Raw genomic sequence first — 24340 nt, forward strand, 5'->3', positions numbered from 1 at the left:
AGAAATTGAATCTGTATGAATACTGTTATTTTATAAATAAAAACGAACAAGAACTGTTTTTTGTCCAAACCTTTGTGGTGTTTGTACGATAGAATTTACCTTCTTTATCATGATTTCATAAACTGAACATCTAGCTACAGTACAGTATTTTATTAAAATACACTATTTTATAACAATACATTTACTTACACTAAAGAATGTTGCTTTATATCACAAAATGTGTTACAACTAAAAAAAAACACACAGCTAGGACTTTACTATGTAGTTTTATACTATTGTTGTGTAGTCACCAAATTCCAGCAAAGCAGTTTCTTTCAAATCACTAAAGATATACACCAAAATGTCAGGCAGCTGAAGAATGGTCTCTAGAGAACCATGTATTTGGAAATTGTTCAAATTGACAATAGCTTTATCTGCTAATAACAGTCCAGAGCAGTGCTCTATTTCAGTGATGCTCTCTATATGATTGTCTATTGAATAGCCTTAAATATGTAATTATGCTTTAAGAACTGGTTGACTTCTACATGCATTCCTCAATTCTCGGCAGGTGATATGTTTCCCTCATCCTCGTCCTCGGCCGTGCCTTTCAAGTAGGTACGCTTAAACTCCTCAAACACCACTTCATCCTCCAGTTCGCTACAAATAGCCACACAGTCACATAAAAAGGACAAGAAGCAGATACATTACACATATATTATTGACGGTACATAAAAATGAGTAATTATTAATATTTTATTATTCTTGAACATGCAGAGTAAACTGTTTAAATCATGACTGACCTTTCTCTCACTTCAAGAGGCAATAAAGAGAAACAACATTTTTAAAGAGTTGCTTATACTGTATACTGTATAATTGTATGTGAACCACAAAATATTTAAGAGACAGATATAAGAACATACGTAAGGACACTCACACATGTTCGTATATAATAATACCTGTGTCAGGCTTCGGGTGCATAAGCTGGAACGGGAGCTCCACTCCAACCTCACTGATATGTCAAAACACAAAGCTTATATAAAGGGATCTCAATATAGTCCAAAAGTCTGAGACCACTAGCAAAAAAGTTGGTCTCACTTTATATTATATTATATATATTATATACACCTGTATCCCACCTCAGTAGCAGCAATACAATATTAACACAGTAAATATCCATTGTACTTATTTTTTGTACATTGTACAAATGTACATTTTGTACAAAGTACATAGTAGTTAAGGACACCTAATATAAAGTGTGAGATTTAAATAAGATTTTGAATCTCAGATTTTGTCATATGTTCGCTCACTGCGTCCGAAATCGAGTACCAAAAGAGTAGGATGTCCGAATATTCGGAAAAAAAAACACAGTAGGGGAAAAGTCCTGGGTTGAACTACTACTTCCGTTGAGATTCTGAAATGCGCATTCGATGGACACAATACTATCCCATTAGGCTACGGGAGAGGATTTATGAATGGAAGTGAAGGTGAACTGTGGCAACTGTGGTCACGTGAGAGTAACACAATGGTGGATGTAGTATGTTTGAATTCAGTCATACTAAGTTCAAATGAAGTACCTACTTAGACAGTATGCGATTTTGGACGCAGCATCTGTGTTTGTCCATGGACTTTCTACTTCCACTTCTGTCTGCCATCTTTGTAGGCCTTTTTTAGTTTTTTTGTTCATGTTGATTTTCTCCAACAGGTGTGTTTTGTTATCTCATTATCTTGCTAAGCTGTGTGTATATATAGCCCTAGTGTTTCTCTTTTTGTTTTGTCAGTCAAAATTTCAGTTCTCTGCATTCCCTAGTTAACGGTTCGTGTGTTTATTGTTTTGTTTGTTGTGTGTTTTAACAAATACCCCTGCCTGCCATATATCCAGCTCCCTCGTGATACAGATTTTCAATTAGGTCTCAGATTTTTGGACTCCACTACATATGCACACACATTAAAGCTTTATTGATATGCAATTCTCTGACTCCAAGATTGAAGAAATTTTATATTTACCTGGATCCCATAATTCTATATGAAGAAGAAAAACAGAAAAGATTAGGATGTATGTGACACACAACAGGTAAAACACACATCAAGGATGTGTGGTTTTATGGTACTGTAGTAGTTATATTGTGTCTTGGGATACAAACCCTCCAACAATAAGCTTCACAACAATTCTGTATGACACCATGATCCCCAGAACTTCCTTCAGGACTCCCTGTTTGATGCTGCAATAGAGCATTTAAACGTAGTAAACATTTGGAATGCATTAATGAACGTTTTTTTCCCAATAAACTAAAGCAGCTCTTATTATCTTCACATGGGGACTCACATGCTTGAAGAGGCTAGATTTGTGTCTTCATGCTTCAGTTTTCCATCCAGTGCGATGCCATGCTTTTTTCTGTTTTTGGCCATGAGGGGAAGCAAGGTGTAAACTTTGTCCAGTTTGGCGCCTGCATCAACAGAGTCCCTGCACCAAATAGGAATCTTCAATCAGATTAATATTTATTGTTTTATTGGATTACATCTACATATCTGTATAAAATGATTACCCAGAGTCCTCACTGGCCACTGTCTCATTATAACTGTCATTGGAGTACAGCACCACATTGGCGATTTGTTCCACTAAAAGGCAAACAATCACAAGTGTGTTATTTTATATTTACAGCAGTCTACTTGACTTATGACTTACTGTGTACAAATATCGGTAACACTTTACAATAAGGTTCATTAGTTAACATTAGTTAATGTATTTACTAACATGAACTAACAATTAGCAATACATTTGTTACGGTATTTATTTGTTAATCTTTGTTAATGCAAGTTAAGAAAAAATACAGCTGTTCATTGTTTGTTCATGTTAGTTCACAGGGCATTAACTAATGTTAACAAATACAACCTTTGATTTTAATAATGTATTAGTAAATGTTGAAATTAATATTAAGTAAGATTAATAAATGCTGAAGAAGTATTGTTCATTCTTAGTTCTGATCAACTACTGTAGTTAACTAATGTTAACTAATGAACCTTATTATAAAGTGTTACCCAAATATCTACATTTTGTCAATGAATTTGCCAGGGTCAATAAGATAATGCAGATAATCTATTAATTCATATTTAAAGAAAACACACAGATATTTGCAACGCTATTGACATTTTATAAATTTGGGCAAAAAAATCAGGGTGGAACAACTGTGCTGATACCATTAAAATAATAAAACTAACTCTTGAAAAGACAGTGACTGTGACGTCATCGGCTCGTCTTGGCTACTTTCAGTCCGCACCCGCATTAACATTGTGGGGCTCCCGAATGGATTTGGCTGACGAGCAAGAGACGGGTTCGTCTCTTTCGCTTGCTCGCTCACCAGATCCACAAGTTCCCTCGCGTGATCCCGAAGTGCACCCCGTGCTTCTTCGGTTCATAAAGTGAACATCTAACATCCCCTCAAAAGGAAGTGTTAAAGTTCATACCACTATCAGAAAGTCTGGCAGCGTGGAAACTTCTGCCAGGCATTTCTGCTTGGGTATTAAGCACAGTACAAATAGGATAAAGAATCCAATTTATTCATCTTCCTCCGCGTTTCAACGGCGTGGTCTCCACTTCCGTGAGACCGGAGCTGATGCATGTACTGTCACAAGAGCTACAAACTCTTCTGAACAAAGAGGCCATGAAACATGTTCCTCTTCCAGAGAGGGTGTCGGGCTATTACAGCAGATACTTCCTGGTTCCCAAGAAGGACGGTCATAAAGTGTATACATAAAGATATGGTGGAATCCAGCTTGTCCTATAGATGGTCTGCTTACGCTTTAACCTCGCGCACGAGCAGATCCGTTTCATCGGTAGAGAAGCGTTCAGTTTTTCCGCTTGCAAATTCTACCATGTAAATAGCGAATCCGCCATGGCGTGAGCGCAACTGGCTTTTAAAGGTAATGGGAGATGAGTCTCTGATTGGTTTATTGCACGTTACGGCCAAAACACCCCCATTACTCGTTAAGAGAATAGGGACAACGCTTTTAGACCATGCGTTATAACATTTTAATGACAAATTCAATTTGTACCACTGTAGTTGAGGTCAAGAAAAATATTCATGACACTTTATAATGGCCTAATGACAGCCAATGTCAAAACCAACCACATGACAGTTTAATGTAATGTTAAACCATAAAGCTAAGTGGTTTCTTAAGTTTGATAATTAACCTGCTATGTCATGTTTATGACATATTTATGACAATTTATGTTGTCTTGGTAATGTCAAGTTGTCATTACCAAGACACTGACAGGTTATGATGTATTGGTTTATGTCAAGTTGTCATAACAAAGACATCTCAAACAATGTCATGTCTGCATTCAAAATGTCATAATTGAGTGAATGGACAGTTGTCATAAACATGCATAAAATCTCCTTCATATTCATGACATGTGTCATGTCATGATTATGAAGGTGTCATGTCAGTCTTATGCACACCCCTTCAAGTAAAGTGTTACCATAAAAGGGCACGGTTTGTTCAGGTTGTAAAATAAATCAAACAAAAGAGTACATTTCAAAGAATTTGGCTCATTCATTTAAACTGAAATTTAATCTGAAACACTTATTTCTCGATTTGTCAACACTTTCAAACTCGCTCTTACCAGAGATAATGATGTTCCTCACATTTTTGTTGGAGTCATTCCTGATTTTGACAGTTACGTTGATGGGTTCCCCATGATAGTAACTCTACAAGAAAAAAGTCTAAATCATTTAATTTAAGAAAAACTATGGTGCAAACTGATTCATTATATTCCATAAAATGTCATTCTTCGTTTAAAAAGCAGTATAAAACATTGCTAACAACAACGAAAGATACATGCATGCCCGCCTGGTGGTCTGTTTGAAACCCACCTGTTTTTCTAAGTTTGCCTCCATATGCAGTGGTTTGTCAGACATGAGAAAGTCACGGGTGGTCTGCACACAGGGAGCTGGTCCGAGGTTCTCTGGAGCGTACTGGACCTTGCGAATCGTCAAACATACTGTGCTCCTGATGGTGGTGGAGGGGAACAAGTCATATTATTCAATGCTCCACAGACTACATGAGGGAACCTGTTCTGTCTTTTGACACCTAACTTGTGGTAATATTTATATATATATATATATATATATATATATATATATGTATACACTCATCTAAAGGATTATTATGAACACCATACTAATACTGTGTTTGACCCCCTTTCGCCTTCAGAACTGCCTTAATTCTACGTGGCATTGATTCAACAAGGTGCTGAAAGCATTCTTTAGAAATGTTGGCCCATATTGATAGGATAGCATCTTGCAGTTGATGGAGATTTGTGGGATGCACATCCAGGGCACGAAGCTCCCGTTCCACTACATCCCAAAGATGCTCTATTGGGTTGAGATCTGGTGACTGTGGGGGCCATTTTAGTACAGTGAACTCATTGTCATGTTCAAGAAACCAATTTGAAATGATTCGAGCTTTGTGACATGGTCCATTATCCTGCTGGATAGCCATCAGAGGATGGGTACATGGTGGCCATAAAGGGATGGACATGGTCAGAAACAATGCTCAGGTAGGCCGTGGCATTTAAACGATGCCCAATTGGCACTAAGGGGCCTAAAGTGTGCCAAGAAGACATCCCCCACACCATTACACCACCACCACCAGCCTGCACAGTGGTAACAAGGCATGATGGATCCATGTTCTCATTCTGTTTACGCCAAATTCTGACTCTACCATCTGAATGTCTCAAGAGAAATCGAGACTCATCAGACCAGGCAACATTTTTCCAGTCTTCAACTGTCCAATTTTGGTGAGCTCTTGCAAATTGTAGCCTCTTTTTCCTATTTGTAGTGGAGATGAGTGGTACCCGGTGGGGTCTTCTGCTGTTGTAGCCCATCCGCCTCAAGGTTGTGCGTGTTGTGGCTTCACAAATGCTTTGCTGCATACCTCGGTTGTAACGAGTGGTTATTTCAGTCAAAGTTGTTCCTCTATCAGCTTGAATCAGTCGGCCCATTCTCCTCTGACCTTTAGCATCAACAAGGCATTTTCGCCCACAGGACTGCCGCATACTGGATGTTTTTCCCTTTTCACACCATTCTTTGTAAACTCTAGAAATGGTTGTGCGTGAAAATCCCAGTAACTGAGCAGATTGTGAAATACTCAGAGTGGCCCGTCTGGCACCAACAACCATGCCACGCTCAAAATTGCTTAAATCACCTTTCTTTCCCATTCTGACATTCAGTTTGGAGTTCAATGCATTGAAGCAACTGCCATGTGATTGGTTGATTAGATAATTGCATTAATGAGAAATTGAACAAGTGTTCCTAATAATCCTTTAGGTGAGTGTATATATATATAGATATATAAGCAAATCAGGATAATCAAAGTGGTACAATTCAGATCAAGGTATGGGCCTGGACTGGATACAACACTGTTTTTCCACCCGAATAGAGAATAGGAAACAAAGAGTTGTAGGCTTGACTAACCGTTTGCGAACTTTTGCATTCTGGCTCTCAGCACAAAAGGCTTTCACCTCAAACTCAACAGCACAGTACTGTGAAAAAGTATAGATATGACACCACTCAGAGGGCATATATCACATACATACAAAATAAACAACTCTGTCAGAGTAAGACTGACGACATATTTCATATAACATATGTTGCACCATGTCTTAAACAAAAAGTTCTTCCTAGTTTAGCAGAATAGTTTGATGTTTAACAGTAAGATGTTACCTTTCCAGAATCTTTTGGGCTTGGCTGTATTCCGACTGAGCAGGGCAAGTTATCAGGGAACTAAAGAAACAGAAATATTCTTATATCAGGTCCTTCAATATACAAAAACATAAGACGTTGTTTTATATATCAAAATGAAATAGCACAGATGCACACACACACACAACATTGTCACAAATTATTTCATTATTAGGGTATTAGGTGGCGATACTAAATTCCACCAGTAGGTGTGAGCGAGATGTTTAGGCCTGTGTCTGTGGATGTTAGCCCTGCAATGGACTGTCTATGCGTCCTACAGCCAGAGACGGTGGGATAGGCACAACATACAAGCAGTTAAGAGAATGGATGCAGGTCATTATTAAAACTGAATGCAAACAAAAAACTATGACCTGATGGAGTTTGGGTTCCTTGCCAGTGTTGTCCCTTGGTTGCTTGGGGACACTTAAAGGGTAAGTTCACCCAAAAATTAAAATTCTGTCATTAATTACTCACCCTCATGTCGTTCCAAACCTGTAAGACGTTCGTTCATCTTCAGAACACATATTACGATTTTTTAATGAAATCTGTGAGCTTTCTGTCCATTGACAGCTACGCAACTTACACTTTGACACTTTAAAAAGTTCATAAAGAGATCGTAAAACTAATCCATATGAATTGAGTGTTTTACTCCTAATTTTCTGAAGAAACTTGAGCGCTTTATGAACAGATTTCATTTAATCCTTTATTCACTTATAAACATTGATCAGCGAACATAAACAGAAGCTCAACCGAACCTGCTTGACGTCCGATAACAAACCATATTGGTTCTTGCATGCGGAACGTGCTGCGTAACACGAGAATGGTCGTAGTTTTATGATCTCTTTATGAACTTTTTGAAGTGTCAAAGTGTCAGCTGTCAATGGAGGGAGAGAAAGCTCTCAGATTTCATTTAAAAATATCTTTGTGTTCCTAAGATGAATGAAAGTTTTACGGGTTTGGAACGACATGAATGTGATTCATTAATGACAGAATTTTCATTTTTGGGTGAACTAACCCTTTAACATTCAATAATATTGTTGATTTGACTGCATTGACAATTGGATGAGAACTGAACTGAGCTGGACGATGGCATACATTTTTTTCTGCAGAACTGCTTCATAGATGAAACTAACTAATTTAATTGATAATCTTTACAACAGAACTGAATCAACACTGACTGAAATGATACTATTGTCTTTTATAGCTGGCGTTCAGTCGAAATGAAGTCTGTTTGCGTCATTGAATCATTTTCCTGATGTGCATCACTATAAAGCTGCTTCGAAACAATCTGAATTGTATAAAGCTCTATTTAAATAAAGGTTGAATTGACTGTGATGGTACCATGGTCTTTGATGCACCTTGAAAAAACATATAAATACCATGGTACATGAATAAGGTGATGTGATTCAGTACCATAGTATCATTTCTAATTTTGCAAGGAAAAGGTCTAATGTAATCTCTTGAAGATGCTTACTTCAAAGAAAAACGGGTAGGCATTGTCACCCAGTTTGCGCAGTAGTTTATCCTGAACCTTGGTGAGAATGCCCTGCTCTTTGTCCTGCAGTGGGGGGTAGATTTGCCGGGTGGCCAGGTAGATCTCTCGTCTGAATGAGATTCCCAACACGTCCGTATCATCACGGCCGTATCGGAACGCGCAGGACAAGGTGGCGTACGCTAGAGGGCGACACAATCACAAAGCGCTTCTCATTATAATACATCTGATTTATCATCTGTTCAGTTTGTAAACTTTGAATGAACCTAGTGACCTTTTTTCCCTTTCAGCTGTTCAGGGTCAACGAGAAGGACGCCATCTGATGGAGAAGGAAAAGGTCAAAGTAAATGCAAGTTTTAAGAAAACGTGGTAAGTGCTTAAAATCACAGTAAGATGATTCTCTCACGTACCCACTGGATCCACCGAGTCAACACGGTCAACAAAGTCTCTCCTCCCCATATACACACCAACCTGATTCACAAACACAACATATATTACTTAACAAGCCTAAAAGAGGAAAAGTCGGTAACACTTTAGAATACGGTTCCTTCGTTAATGAATAACTACACAGGAACAAATGAGTAACACAATATTAACAATCTAGTAGGCCTAACTTCTATTAACTAACAAGAAATTCTGATTAACAAATTAGTAAGTAATAGCGCACAGATGAAAGTGGTCGTTCACTATTAACTAATCAATAACTACTTTTTTTTAATGCTTCCCAGAGAACTACTGTAAGAATCATGGTAACTAACTAGTAATGACTCAAGTGTTACTGCATACTTCTAAAGGAATGACTAATTATTTGGATCCGTATTCTAAAGTGAAGATCACGGTAACTAACTAGTAATTACTCAAGTGTTACTACATACTTCTAAAGGAATTACTAATTCTTTTAAGCTTTTGAGGTTTTTGGTGAAGTTTTAGATAGTAATTCCCATAGAAGTATGTAGTAACACTTGAGTAATTACTAGTTAGTTACCATGATCTTCACTTTAGAATACGGATCCAAATAATTAGTCATTCCTTTAGAAGTATGTAGTAACACTTGAGTCATTACTAGTTAGTTATCATGATTATTACATGAAAAGCCAATCCTAAAGTGTAGAATCTTCTAATCCTTCACAAGATATTTGCACACACGTATGAGGTAGGAGACATTAATAAAATCTTTTTTTTTTTGCGAGGTATAGGTTAAATAATAAAATCACTGTATATGGATGGCCGATAACTCAATATGTTCCAGCCGTCACCGTGACTCTGGCCAATTTTCTGGCATTCCTCTGGACTGGCATTGAATCACTACAGGACAAGTAAGGTCCCGATAACTGCATTTAAAAAGCCATTTCTTTAAAATTATTCAGTTGATAAATAGTTCTCTAGGAGAGAGCATAGGCTAATTATTTCCCAAATCATAAGTCTGCTATGCTATTACATATTGATAAACCTTGTGTATTTGTTTACAGCAGTTATTAATGTTAATGTAGTGCTAGTCATTTGTCCTGCATTAGTTATTGATTAGTTTTGCATGAACTATTAATCTTCTTCAGTAGTTCTCTGGGAAGCATAAAAAAATAGTAGTTATCAATTAGTTAATAGTGAACTACCACTTTCATCTGTGCGCTGTTACTTACTAATTCGTTAATCAGAATTTCTTGTTAGTTAATAGTAGTTACTAGATTGTTAATATTGTGTTACTCATTTGTTCCTGTGTAGTTATTCATTAACGAAGGAACCGTATTCTAAAGTGTTACCGAAAAGTCTTTTGTGTGTTGTTCTTTTTCCCAGGTCCACTAACCGATCACATCCCCTGCATGTTGAACAGACACTTTCCAATGCTTCTGTAGAGCCACAAATCATATTTTGCTGTGGCCGTTGTCCAGTTAAGACTTTACAATAAGGTCTCATTTGCTAACATTAGTAAATGTAGACCTGATTACTAACATGAACTAACAATGAGCAATACATTTGTTGCAATATTTATTTATCTTTGTTAATGCTAGTTAATAAAAACCCAACTGTCATGAATTGTTCATGTTAGTTCACAGTGCATTAAATCTAGCGCAGCGTTAGTTCAGTCAGGCCACGTAGGCATAGGCTCAAATCGCTCCAACAACTACCATTCTCCTATTAGACCGGGAGGATATATATACGTGGGCATTACTGCACGGCAAACATGCTCAAACTGCTCGTAACCCTCCCGCCCTCCCAGTATAAGTATCAAGCACATCCGTGCACTTTCTGGCTGTTGTCTTCTTTGTTTCAGATTACCAAGGCTTCCAAGTCCTAGCGTCACGGACATCATCGCCAAGAGACACTCATCCTCATAGCTAAGCTACAGTATTGACGTCCGGGATTTCACTGCTACCTCTACGTGTTAAAACTGTTGCTTAAAGACATTACTAAACTGTCTTAAATCTCTATATCACTCAAACTGATGGTACTATGGGGGGTTAATGGTCTTTATGTCATTAATTATGGAGCAGGAACCCCCATAAGGAATAAGATAAATTGTGTTCAATAAACTAAAGTAGGCTAACTTGCCAAAGTGGTCTCGTCTAAACTAATGTTATGCATTAGTAAATGTTGAAATTAACATTAAATAAGATTACTAAATGCTGTAGAAGTATTGTTATTTCTTAGTCCATGTTAACTAAAGTAGTTAACTAATGTTAACAAATGAAACCTTATTGTAAAGTGTTATCATAAATCCTTGTCTGAGAAATGAGAAACACCTCTAAAAATATTTCTGCATGTCCCAGATTTTCCGTCAGCCATTTAGAATCAACTAGACAACCACATACAATCGAACAAGGAACCAGATATACACCCGATCACACCTGCATGTGCAGCCTGAGAATTATTGTACTCCAAGTAAACATTTTCCAATCAAAAGCAACATGACATTGCCATCTATACTGTATATATGGTCAACTCCAACAAGAAGATCCCTGGTTCGAGTCCTGGCTGAGTCAGGAAGCCTTTCTGTGTGGAATTTACATCCTCTCCCTGTGTGGTTTTGGGTTTCCCTTGGGTGATCCAGTTTCTTCCACAATCCATAAACATGCAGGATATATGAAATGGAGATGGCCAGTGAGTGAAAGTGTCCATCCATCCAGGGGATTTTCTTGCCTATGGTCTGAGAAGCTGGGATAGGCTTCCAGAATCCCCTCAACCAAGTTTACTCTATTAATCAAGTAGTATTAAATTATTGTTCATCATTTATTTAGGCATCTTCTTTTAATGACCATTTAAAGAGAAATAATAAAAGCATGTCAGGCTTATTTTGTACCCTATTCATGCAAATATATTCTCTTTACTATGTTAAGGTACTATATCCACCTGTATAGTTATGTCGATTATATTTTTGAAGTTGTCCTTAACTTACCGACTTATCCTTGGATATTTTCTTGAAGACAACCTGTTTTTGACTCATTGTTGTTTAGAGACTTAAACAAAAACAAACAAACAAACAAACAAAACAAAACAACAATAAATGAATGCTTAGATTAATGTCAAGCCATTATGCAATGTAAACCTAAATGCAACAATCATTGCATGTAAGTCACTAACTTCTATTACAGAAAAAGTCCTTCAAGCTATACAGTACAATAATATTCTTCATGTCATCTAGTAAACCTTAATCAAGGCTTTCCAACATCAGAGGGACTTCAGATTATTTTTTACATAACAGTGACATAAAATCAACATTACTCATGTCCCACATAACACCCAACAGAAGGTCCTTTAAATTCTACATGCATTAGGAATTTCATACCTGGCAGTGATGATTCGACTAATTTGTGAGGTCTGAGGCTTGAGGACAGAGAAAGCAGTGACCCGTGGGGAAGAGATGGTATTTGTACTCAGGATGTGTATTGCCCAACTAATCAGGTTAGGCAGGGTTATAGCTAAAATCCCCTTTACACATTCTCCAGCTTTCCAAATAGACAGACGGATATGGATAGATAGCTTGCTGTGCTTTCTGCATGTGCTATACCTGCCTGAGCGGATTGGGTTGGTTCGCTTTAGTCAGCATTGGGGGAGATTACTAGGCACTGACACTCTGTGCACAAGCAGCAGCACTTTATTTGTCAGGGCCAAGTCACATGCCGAGAACTGTGGTCTCTCTCATGGGCTTTGTGTGTAAACAGCTCACTAGTTGTTTATAGGGTGGGTAATTTCAGCTTGTATACAAAATCAGAGTCAAAAATGCAATTAGAAGTCAGTCTATAAAACAAATGCATTTGCACATTGCACATTGCAACATTGAAAGAATCAATGTAATCAATCAAATAATCAATGTAAATAAAAGTTTCAGTAACAGTATATTATACTTACTTACAGTATACTTTATTGGGCAGGAGTGTTTATCATTAAAAGAAATAAAACCCTGAAACACTTTATTCGATGGTCCACTTTACACATTCTAGTAACTATAAGTAACTTTGCAACTACACACCAACTAGCAGTCATTAGAGTATTAGTAGACCCTCTGCCTATTATCGGCAAACACTTTATTTTGATGCTCCCCCAACAGACATTACTGACTATAAGTAATTTTGCCAACTACATGTCAACTTATTACCCGAACCCTAACACTACCAGTCTACTAGTAATACTCTGTTGAGAGTTAGTAGACGTATAGTGGATCATCGAAATAAAGTGTAACCTAAAACTCATGATATATATGGATATACTCATGGATATATAATACATCCATAGAGATTTAATCAAAGGAGGCGATGCTCAGAGGTATTAATCATTGACAGTGCCTCAGTTATAATCCCAGACTGTCAGTGTCAGCAGTGTAAACACCTAGGAAGCTGAGGAGGGATTACCACCATGAAAGAGATGTAGTCATTGTTATTCTGGCCAAAGCCTTGAAAGGGCAAAGGCCTTATTGTTTTCCTTAGGATTATTCACTCTTCTTCTTATTAGGGCCCAAGCCCCAAAGGGGCGGAGGCACTATAGTTTTTCTGAGTATTATTATTATTATTTTTTAAATCCAGACTTCTCTGGCACTTTTGGGGCCCTTATTATGCTTAAAAAACTCATGAAAATTGGCACACATGTTGGAATCGCCTGCCATTAGGACCGCACAGAAGCTGGTACTTGGGCGTGGCCGGGGGGCTCCACAGCGCCTTCTTGAATGCGGTCCAAAAACTTGGTTCACATATCATACACACTTGCACGTACATGTATGAAACTCAGTACACATATAGACCTCATCAAGCCAAACAACTTCCGCTCTCATAGTCATAAGCTCCGCCCAACAGGAAGTAGGCTATTCTGGGTTGTTTGAAAAGCGCATGCTCTGGAATGAGTTCCAAGGGAATTAATCCGATCACAACCAAACTCAGTCAACCTGAAGCCAAGACATTGTGGATGCTAAACGGCAAATGGCTTTTTGATATCTCAAACGGTTTGGCAGTGGTGAGGAAACACATTTTTGGTGAAAAAAGGGAAACAGGAAGTGTCTTATAACTTCTGGACACTTTTAGTGATTTTGATAAAACTTCAGCTGTGTGTTCGTTGCAGGAGACCGATCACATGGATGTGACTATTGTGAGTCAAAGTCATAGCGCCACCAACTGGCAGCAGGAAGTGTGTCACTTTAAAAATGCTTTGAAATTATCCTTTTATTTTTACCTGATTTGCTTCAAACCTCACCAGTATAATGTCAAGACACTACAGATGTAGACCTGCAAAAAGATTATTGATATATTAAATACTGTTGCCATGGCAATGCATCAAACTTTAATATTAATTTGGGTGTTTTTGAGACTCTTAGTCTCCCTAAAGCCTCAGGGGTGGCGCCGGGTCTTGGACCCGTCATCGCTGCTCGCAGCTATATCTTCATTGGGATTACTTCAAGCCATAGCCTTTGTGCACATATGTTCATGAAACCAAGCACAGATTGAAACAAATAATCTGAGTATGCACATATATGAAGCATAAATACGTTTAAATGTTAACCATAGCATGCAGTGATTACTTTCATTTTTAAAGATTTGGTAACACTTTAGAATACTGTTCCATCATTAATAAATAACAACACAGGAACAAATGATTAATGCATTATTAACAGTCAAGTAAGGACACAGGTTCGATTTTTCCCTTACACAGTGACTCTGAGACGTGGATATGACAAAGTACAAAAATATTCTTTATTGGACAAAGATAAAATGCTGGCGTGCCGGTCAGTTAGGCTCAATTATAACCACAACACAATAAACAACTCACAGGACTCGTGATTACCAGAAGCAGGACGAGCTAGTGCCAGACGTCGCTAACATCAGCGATGGTAAAGGAGCACCCACACGTGCACTACACTTCACACACACACTCACGTCAACCAAGATCAATCACTATGGGTTGTAGACCACACACTGTGTCTCATCAGGACCCGCCACCAAAATAGAGCAACTGGCCCTCCTGCTCCGGACTCACAGTGCCTGAAACACAAGAAATACGAAATTACAACAACAAAAACAATTGTACCCACATGTGGGTACCCAATTTACAGGACACAATATACAAAAAGACATAAAACGTGCATAACTAAAAGAAAAACACCCCGAAATCCACTCAAACCTGCACTCATTGGTTTCAGGGATTGTGAATAGATCACTGCGGACCAACCTGACCAGGCTTCACAGGCCGGTTATGTCACATTCATAACGAGGCAGACAAGGGATGAAGGTGAGAAACAGACTTTATTAACAGTGCAGAGTGAGCAGTGATGTAGATCGATGACAGGAAGGCGAGGGTCGGTGAACACTTAGCTGAACTTGGTTAATGTCTATAGATGACTGAGGAAGACGATGCTGAAGACCATGAGACTCAGGACACGGACGAAGAACAGGAACTGAGGAACAACAGGACTTCAAGATACTGGTCAGACTGGTAGGTAGTTGGGTCTGGTAGAGACGAGATCAGACACAGAAGTGAAGGGAGCTGTGGTTGATAAAGGGCGTGTAATCATGATGTGCAGGTGCAGATAATTAGAATTCAGGTGACTGTGATCGGGTGGGCGGATTGTAGTGATCAGGTGCAGTGGGTGGAAGTGATGTCTCTGTTGACTCCGTGACAGTACCCCCTCCTCCACGGTCGGCTCCTGACGACCGGAGACTGCGACGACGACCACGACCTCTGGGTGCAGGACGATGCGGATGATCTTGGTGGAATTGGGTCAAAAGGGAGGGGTCGAGTATGTCATCTCGGGCTACCCAGGAACGTTCCTCTGGACCGTACCCCTCCCAATCTACCAGATACTCAAGTCGATTGCCCCGTCGCCGTGAGTTGATGATGGTTTGTACAGTGTAGATGAGTTCTTCCTCGGCGACTTCGGGAGGAGGAGGTACGTCAGCTTCACCGGGTTCTGTGAGGAGAGGAGACAAGGGTTCAGAATAAGGCTTTAGGAGTGAAACGTGAAAGGATGGTGAGATACGGTACTGTGCAGGGAGGTTGAGCCGGTAGGTGACATTGTTGAGCTGCCTCTGGATGGTGAAAGGACCTATGTAGCGGGGACTCAGCTTACGGCAGGGCAGGCGAAGACGGATGTCACGGGTGGATAACCATACTTTCTGACCAGGTTGATACTGTGGCGTTTCGGATCTTCGGACGTTGGCCTGAGCGGTGTGTCTTTGCACTGCCTGCTGTAGATGGATATGAGCTGAGTCCCATACCCTCTCGCTCTGCTCTAACCAGTGGTTAACAGCTGGAACCTCCGATGGTTCGCCGGACCAAGGAAACAGGGGTGGTTGGTATCCCAAGATGCATTGGAATGGAGTTCTGGGCGTACTCCGCCCAGGGAAGGAACCGGTTCCAGCTGTTCTGGTTCTGGTGGCAGTGTGACCTCAAGTACCTCCGGATCTCTTGGATCTTACGCTCAGTCTGGCCGTTGGTCTGAGGATGGTAACCGGAGGATAAACTGATGGAGACTCCTTCGTCTAGCGACCATAGAATGGGACTGACGATCATAGCTGGAGGGAGGATGGTCTCAGGAGTTGAGGATTCCAGATCAGATTGGTGAAGACGGGAGAGAGCATCGGCTTTGAAATTCTTATGTCCAGGTCGGTAGGTAACAGTGAAGTCGAATCTGGTAAAAAAGAGGGACCATCTTGCTTGACGGCGATTGAGACGACGAGCTTCTCGGAGATACTGGAGGTTTCTATGGTCTGTGATAACTTCAAACTTGTGGTTAGCTCCCTCCAGCCAATGTCTCCATTCCTCTAAAGCTAGCTTGATGGCGAGGAGTTCCCTGTTGCCGATGTCATAGTTCTGCTCTGCCGGGGACAGCTTTTTGGAGTAGAAGGCACATGGATGGAGTCGAGGAGGGTTCCCCTGCCGCTGGGACAAAATCACTCCCACCCCGGTGGACGAGGCATCCACTTCCACAGTGAATGGAAGGTCAGGATTGGGATGGATGAGAATGGGAGCGGTAGCGAAGGCTTTCTTAATGGCGAGAAATGCGGTGGTGGCTGCTGGGTTCCAGGACAGAGACTTGGGCCGGGTTTTGAGGAGTGAAGTCAAGGGGGAGCTGAGCAGACTGTAGTTATTTATGAATCTACGGTAGAAGTTTGCGAATCCAAGGAATCTCTGTAGTTCTTTTACGGTGATGGGTTGAGGCCAGCTCCGGATGGCTTCCACCTTCCTCTGGTCCATCTGGATGCCTCGTTGGTTTATGATGTAACCCAGGAATTGGACTGTGGATGTGTGGAACTCACATTTTTCTAACTTCAGGTAGAGATGTTGTTCCCGGAGGCGCTGTAGGACTTGTTCCACGTGTCGATGGTGGTCATCTAGATTCTGGGAGAATATCAGGATATCGTCGATATAGACAATGACAAAGCGATGAAGGAAGTCCCGGAATATCTCGTTCATGTAACTCTGGAAGACAGAAGGAGCATTGGACAATCCATATGGCATAACCTGATATTCATAGTGCCCTGAAGGTGTTACAAACGCCGTCTTCCACTCATCGCCCTTGCGGATACGAATGAGGTTGTAGGCACTTCGAAGATCTAGTTTGGAGAAGACACAGGCACCTCGAAGTTGTTCCAAGGCAGAAGGGACCAGAGGAAGGGGATAACTGTACTTGATGGTTTGTGAATTGAGGGTCCGGTAATCAATACATGGCCGCAAGCCTCCGTGCTTCTTAGCCACAAAAAAGAAACTTGAAGCGGCAGGGGATGTTGACGGACGGATGAACTCCTGATGGAGGGCCTCCTTGATGTACTCCTCCATGGCCTTCTGTTCCGGGATGGACAGTGGATATACTCGACCCTTAGGAAGAGTAGCCCCAGGTAGCAGGTCGATGGCGCAGTCCCATGGCCGATGTGGTGGTAGTTGCGTTGCCAACCGCTTGCTGAACACATCCTGGAACGCCCGATACTCAGGAGGAATCTCCATCTTCACATTGGACTCTGGACTCTCAATGGTGGTTGAATACAAGGAGATGAATGATGACTCAGGATTGGATGGAGAGAGGGGACAAGGAGCTTTGATCACCGAAGTCAAACACCCATGATGACATTTCTGCCCCCACTGGAGAATCTCACCCGTAGTCCAGTCAATCTGTGGTTGGTGCTGGAGTAACCATGGGCGTCCCAGGATGATGTCCGCGGTGGATCCTTCCAACACCAGAAAAGTGATCTTCTCTGAATGCAGGCAGCCTATGCGGAGTGTCATGGTGGGGGAGAAGTGACAGATTCGACCATGACCCAGCGGCTTACCTAGGATGGTGTGGATTTCTAGGTTTTGGGGGCAGCGTATCCTCTTGGCATTGAGTCTTTGTAGTAGTTTGTGGGAGATGAAGTTGCTCGCTGAGCCGGAATCAATGAGGGCTTGGGCTGGAACAGTAGAACGAGAAGTTACCAGACATACATTAGTACGGGTCAGAGATGCAATATTGGGGAAAAGTTGGATGGTACTCACCGCTGGGCGTGGTGGTCGAACGGGACAGTTGGAAATGATATGTCCTTCTCCCCCACAGTACAAATAGAGGTGATGAGTCCATCTTCTTTGACGCTCCGCCGGTGTTAGATGAAAAGAGTCTACCTGCATTGGATCTGGTGTTGGAAGAGCGGCAGATGGAAACAGAGGCGGAGGATGCACAGCGGGAGTTTCATTAGAGAGCAAGCAGAAAATCGTTGAGAGACACAGATAGATTTCTGTACGAAGTTCTCTAACCCCATGTTGTCATCCTGAATGATCATAAGTTGACGAATCTCTGGATCTAGACCTTGACGATAGGCTGTGAGTAGAGCTGATTCATTCCATCCACTCGCTATTGCAAGTGTACGAAACTGTAAGGAGTATACACTCACTGATCGATTACCTTGTTTTAGGTGAAACAGTTGATCATGGACAGATAGCGTTGAAGTGGTTTGACCAAAAACTTCCTTGAAGTGAATGAGAAATGCTGACAGCGATCTTGTAACAGGAACATCGGCTTGCCATAGTGAATCAGCCCACTGAAGAGCGCGTCCAGAAAGGAGAGATATCACAAACGCGATGCGTGCTCGATCGCTTGGGTAGAGTTGTGGTTGCATCTCAAAATGAAGCTTACACTGCAGAATAAAGCCGCTGCAATCCTCCGCCTCGCCGCTGTACGTCGCTGGTCGGGCCATGGGACTGGCCGAGGCAGCCGGTGAAGGAGCTGTGAGTGAAGGAGGAAGTGCGTGCCGAACCGCGTTCACTAATTCAGTGAAGGAATCCGGGTTGCTCGTGCTCTGCATGGTGCTGGTCTGATCTTCTGTCACATTCATAACAAGGCAGACAAGGGATGAAGGTGAGAAACAGACTTTATTAACAGTGCAGAGTGAGCAGTGATGTAGATCGATGACAGGAAGGCGAGGGTCGGTGAACACTTAGCTGAACTTGGTTAATGTCTATAGATGACTGAGGAAGACGATGCTGAAGACCATGAGACTCAGGACACGGACGAAGAACAGGAACTGAGGAACAACAGGACTTCAAGATACTGGTCAGACTGGTAGGTAGTTGGGTCTGGTAGAGACGAGATCAGACACAGAAGTGAAGGGAGCTGTGGTTGATAAAGGGCGTGTAATCATGATGTGCAGGTGCAGATAATTAGAATTCAGGTGACTGTGATCGGGTGGGCGGATTGTAGTGATCAGGTGCAGTGGGTGGAAGTGATGGCTCTGTTGACTCCGTGACAGGTTACCACTCACAATCCCCCTTTCCTTAGAACCAGCAGAGGATGACTCGCAGTGAACAAAAGGAAAGAAACATTATTCCTAATACAAAAAAAAGACAGCACCCAAAAATAACAAAGAAATCAAAACACACAAAATGCAGAAAAATAATAAATTAACAAATCACAAAATAATAAAGCAAACAAAACCTAAAAGGAAAATTACACAAAAAAAACACAAATATCCTAAGCCAGGCAGCACAGTCTTCAAGTGCCCTTAAAACGGCAGATCAATTCACCTGCAAAAGCCCGAATATGAGCTAAAATATACGTAGCATTAATTCACTGTTGTACAAATGATCACACATACCTGTCAGGAGCCAATCAGATCCCTCACATGTCACCACGCAAAGATCACTGTCCCCAGATTACTGATCACCTGCACCTGTTTCCACTCAGCACTCACTTCCCAGCCAGCACAAAAGCACCCGATTCACTCCCAGTCATTGTCAAGCCTCCAACAGGAACGACCCTTACCAGTCACCACTTGTCTCACTCTGAGCCATCCTTCAGCAACGGACGTAAAGTATACTTACCTGAAAGAAACTAACCTTGTTGTCCTTGTTCTGATGTTCCCAGGATCCGCTCCATGACTCATGTTCTCCGTTTCCTGGAATCCGCCACGAGTCCCGTTTCCCACTGGATGAGCTGCAAGAGAAAGTGAAAGTATCACTGAACTGGTGAGCTCATTGTCAAGTGCACTTCAAAGGATCTACTCACCTGGAATCCTTCCTGAATCACGCCTATCCACGAACGATCTGAAAAGAGAGAAAAACTCAAGTTATTGATCTGTGTTATCCGCCACGTTATTCCTTAAGAAGAGGATTCACTCACCTGGATGCATTCCTGCCACATATATCCTCTTCGAGATCACCGTTGAACTCCCGAAACCCTGCATACTTACCTTTGAGTTAAATAAAGATACATTTATGTTTATCACTTACCTCTGTCTCCGAGCCTGAATCCTGACAGAGGGCTTGACCTAACAACAGAAAGAGGTGAGAGATGGATTCCGGACAGCCCGCTGTTGCTACCAGCTCCACACCTACCACCGATCCTCCGACAGAACCCATGTTTACTCCAGTGAGAACTTCCGCGAGCGCCGCTTCTTCGATTACCTGCTTTGCAACTCCCCCGTCGCGCCCAGCGCCCTTCTCTGGCCGGGCGGAGGACTGCAACGGATTTTTACTCCAGTGTTCGCTAGCTCTGGAACAGCAAGTTCAGCTCTATCCCAATGAGAGATCGAAAGTGGCATTTATCATTCAGCAACTCTCTGGAGCAGCTCTGAGGTGGGCAGAGGCGTTATGGATGCAGGAATCCACAGTGGTTGCGTAAGTTCAAGAGTTTGTCAAACATTTTAAGGAAGTTTTCGGACGACCCGCGGATGATTCCTCATTTGGAGAACAGCTCCTACAATTACGTCAAGGAAAGAAGTCATTGACTGAGTATTCTGTGGAATTTCGCACACTTGCATCAAATAGTGGATGGAATGAGAGAGCTCTGATTTCTGTTTTCCGTCGAGGTTTAAACCCAGCTTTGCGCCTCCAACTGGCGATCTATGATGACAGCTTAGGAATTGAGAAATTCATTCAGCAAGCCAAGCGAGTCCATCAACGATCTTTGAGTTGTTACGCTGATCAGTCTCATCACCATCCTGTGTCTTTTCAGAATCCCAAGAATCTCAATCCAGAAAATCAAGTTGAAGAGATGCAAGTCGACACTTCAAAAATTTCTCAGGCTGAACGTGTTCGTCGAAGAGAGATGAAGTTATGTATGTACTGTGGTACCAAGGGTCACTTCAGACTTAACTGCCCAATTCGACCGGGGAAAATGATGCCATCATCGACTCAGGGTCCGCGGGAAACTTCATTTCTCGAGAACTCTGTAAGAGGCTCAGTCTGCGAGAGATCAACACTCCCAAGTCTCACGCCATCTACGCTGTAACGGCCAAACAGATCTCATCCTTGGTCGGCCATGGCTCGTCCATCACCAACCCACCGTTGATTGGACGTCTGGGAAAATCCTGCAATGGGGATGTCAATGTCCAGAGATCAACGATCCAGTATCCCGTTCATCCAGTAACCCAAGGACCCAAGTGCTCAAAGTTAAAAGTAAACTCCACGTCCATAGAGAGTCCCACAGAAAACTTGTCAACTAATATCCCAGCCTGTTATTCTAAGTTCTCTGACGTCTTCAATCCTGTCACTGCTTCCAAGTTACCCCCTCATCGACCATGGGATTGTGCTATAGACCTGATCCCTGATGCACGTCTCCCCAAGGGTCGGATTTACTCCTTGTCCATTCCAGAGCAAGAATCCATGAAGAAATATATCCACGAAGCTTTAGATCAGGGTTACATCCGACCTTCCACATCTCCTGCCGCCGCAAGTTTCTTCTTCGTGGCCAAGAAAGACGGTGGTTTAAGACCATGCATTGATTACAGAGCCTTGAATCAAGTCACTGTGAAGTTTAGCTACCCTTTGCCTCTCATACCCGCTGCTCTCGAACAACTCAGAGAGGCAAAGATGTTCACCAAGCTTGACTTACGGAGTGCGTACAATCTAATCCGTATCAAAAGAGGAGATGAGTGGAAGACTGCTTTCATAACCCCTGCTGGCCACTACGAATATCTTGTCATGCCATATGGTTTGGTCAACGCTCCTTCCGTTTTCCAAAGTTTCATGGATGAGATCCTCAGAGACTTTCTAGGGAAGTTTGTTCTGGTCTATATCGATGACATCTTGATCTATTCCAAGAATCCAATCGAACACCAGAGACATGTGTCTCTAGTCCTACAACGTCTCAGAGAATTCACTCTGTTCCTGAAAGCTGAGAAGTGTACCTTTCATCAAAGCACCATCGACTTCCTGGGATACATACTCAGCGATCGAGGAGTGGAGATGGACCAACAAAAGACCGAGACCGTCCTGTCCTGGCCAACTCCCAAGTCCGTGAAGGAGCTTCAGAGATTCCTCGGGTTCGCCAACTTCTATAGGAGATTTATCAACCAGTACAGTCTTCTCACTTCTCCATTGACCTCCTTGCTAAAAGGAAAACCTAAGATCCTGCAGTGGAACCCCGAGGCTGAGAAAGCTTTTCATGCTCTGAAATCTGCCTTCACCAGTGCCCCTTTGCTTCACCATCCAGACCCTGAAAAACCATTCATGGTGGAAGTCGATGCCTCCACCACCGGGGTTGGAGGAATCCTGTCCCAATGTTCCGAGTTCTCCTCAAAGCCACTCCCTTGTGCATTCTTCTCCAAAAAGTTTTCTCCAGCAGAGGCAAACTACGATATTGGAAATCGAGAACTTCTCGCAGTAAAACTTGCCTTGGAAGAATGGCGACATTGGCTAGAGGGAGCCAAACACCCATTTCTAGTCCTAACCGATCATAAGAATCTCCAATACCTGAGAGATGCCAAGCGGTTAAATCCTCGTCAGGCCCGATGGGCGTTATTCTTTACACGCTTTCATTTCAAGATTGCCTATCGTCCAGGATCCAAGAATACCCGTGCAGACGCTCTTTCCCGTATCCATGCCCCTGAGAGCCCTGTTGATCAACCTGAGACCATTCTATCCGAGAGGTTATTCGTAAATCCTATCCAGTGGGAAATAAACGAACAGCTTCAAGAATTGGCTCATCAGCACATCCGACAAGCTGTGAATAGACAACAGCAGTTCGCTGACACCCGCCGAAGATCCACGCCAGAATACCAACCTGAGCAACTAGTCTGGCTTTCCACTCGAGATATCAAACTGCGCCAGTCATGTAAGAAATTAAATCCCAAGTACATCGGACCCTTTCCAATTGTCAAGCAAGTCAACCCAGTCACTTACCAGCTCCGGTTGCCCCCAGAATACCGTATCCATCCCACGTTTCACGTCTCACTTCTGAAACCCCATCATCCACAGATTCCCCAGTCAGTCAACGAGGTCGAACCCGAAGAAAACCCCCCGATACCACCCGTTGAACCCGAGCCCATCTACCTCATCAAGGAGATCTTGGACTCTCGACGTCGGGGAGGTCAGTTAGAATACCTCATTGATTGGGAGGGATATGGGCCAGAAGAGAGAAGTTGGGTACCTCGTAATGATGTTCTTGATCCCAGTCTGCTCCTAGAATTCCATGCTCAGCATCCCGAGAAACCTGCACCACGACCCAGAGGCAGACCCCCACGACGTCGAGGTCCAAGGTCCGCTGGCGCGGACTCTGGAGGGGGGGGTACTGTCAGGAGCCAATCAGATCCCTCACGTCACCACGCAAAGATCACTGTCCCCAGATTACTGATCACCTGCACCTGTTTCCACTCAGCACTCACTTCCCAGCCAGCACAAAAGCACCCGATTCACTCCCAGTCATTGTCAAGCCTCCAACAGGAACGACCCTTACCAGTCACCACTTGTCTCACTCTGAGCCATCCTTCAGCAACGGACGTAAAGTATACTTACCTGAAATAAACTAACCTTGTTGTCCATGACTCATGTTCTCCGTTTCCTGGAATCCGCCACGAGTCCCGTTTCCCACTGGATGAGCTGCAAGAGAAAGTGAAAGTATCACTGAACTGGTGAGCTCATTGTCAAGTGCACTTCAAAGGATCTACTCACCTGGAATCCTTCCTGAATCACGCCTATCCACGAACGATCTGAAAAGAGAGAAAAACTCAAGTTATTGATCTGTGTTACCCGCCACGTTATTCCTTAAGAAGAGGATTCACTCACCTGGATGCATTCCTGCCACATATATCCTCTTCGAGATCACCGTTGAACTCCCGAAACCCTGCATACTTACCTTTGAGTTAAATAAAGATACATTTATGTTTATCACTTACCTCTGTCTCCGAGCCTGAATCCTGACAATACCAAACATGCGGAGATCTCGCTACTCGTTCAAAGATGAGCTGGA

General features: G+C 42.2%; 2 protein-coding genes across 2 annotated transcripts; one reads left to right on the plus strand and one right to left on the minus strand.

Annotated features, from left to right (window-relative positions):
* Nucleotides 1-229: 229 nt before the first annotated feature.
* On the minus strand, nucleotides 230-12164 carry saga (S-antigen; retina and pineal gland (arrestin) a). Its single transcript, XM_056264784.1, has 16 exons — nucleotides 11993-12164; nucleotides 11603-11663; nucleotides 8622-8682; nucleotides 8486-8530; nucleotides 8194-8393; nucleotides 6702-6761; nucleotides 6453-6520; nucleotides 4851-4986; nucleotides 4601-4685; nucleotides 2523-2595; nucleotides 2303-2440; nucleotides 2121-2198; nucleotides 1984-1998; nucleotides 936-988; nucleotides 780-789; nucleotides 230-636 (listed from the first exon to the last, which is right to left on the minus strand). The coding sequence occupies exons 2-16, from the start codon at nucleotides 11648-11650 to the stop codon at nucleotides 534-536; spliced, it is 1173 nt and encodes a 390-aa protein (XP_056120759.1). The 5' UTR covers nucleotides 11651-11663; nucleotides 11993-12164; the 3' UTR covers nucleotides 230-533.
* A 6954-nt stretch (nucleotides 12165-19118) lies between these two features.
* On the plus strand, nucleotides 19119-23895 carry LOC130101582 (uncharacterized). The gene is made up of 4 exons (XM_056267380.1): nucleotides 19119-19216; nucleotides 19838-19964; nucleotides 20018-20118; nucleotides 21336-23895. The coding sequence occupies exons 1-4, from the start codon at nucleotides 19119-19121 to the stop codon at nucleotides 23893-23895; spliced, it is 2886 nt and encodes a 961-aa protein (XP_056123355.1).
* Nucleotides 23896-24340: the final 445 nt, after the last annotated feature.

The sequence above is a fragment of the Rhinichthys klamathensis genome, unplaced genomic scaffold (assembly GCF_029890125.1).
Source record: "Rhinichthys klamathensis goyatoka isolate OS25496 unplaced genomic scaffold, OSU_Roscu_1.1 h1tg000011l_1, whole genome shotgun sequence".
Taxonomy (NCBI): Eukaryota; Metazoa; Chordata; class Actinopteri; order Cypriniformes; family Leuciscidae; genus Rhinichthys; species Rhinichthys klamathensis.

Excerpts from the sequence above, each read along its gene's own strand:
- saga (XM_056264784.1), bottom strand. The coding sequence starts at position 11,650 with ATGAGTCAAAAACAGGTTGTCTTCAAGAAAATATCCAAGGATAAGTCG. Across the intron at positions 8,531-8,621 it reads TGACTCGGTGGATCCAGTGG|ATGGCGTCCTTCTCGTTGAC; the intron begins GTACGTGAGAGA and ends CTTCTCCATCAG. Across the intron at positions 2,596-4,600 it reads GAGGAACATCATTATCTCTG|TGGAACAAATCGCCAATGTG; the intron begins GTAAGAGCGAGT and ends TTTGCCTTTTAG.
- LOC130101582 (XM_056267380.1), top strand. The coding sequence starts at position 19,119 with ATGACTGAGGAAGACGATGCTGAAGACCATGAGACTCAGGACACGGAC. Across the intron at positions 19,217-19,837 it reads TCAAGATACTGGTCAGACTG|CACTCACTTCCCAGCCAGCA; the intron begins GTAGGTAGTTGG and ends GTTTCCACTCAG. Across the intron at positions 19,965-20,017 it reads CCTTCAGCAACGGACGTAAA|GATCCGCTCCATGACTCATG; the intron begins GTATACTTACCT and ends TGATGTTCCCAG.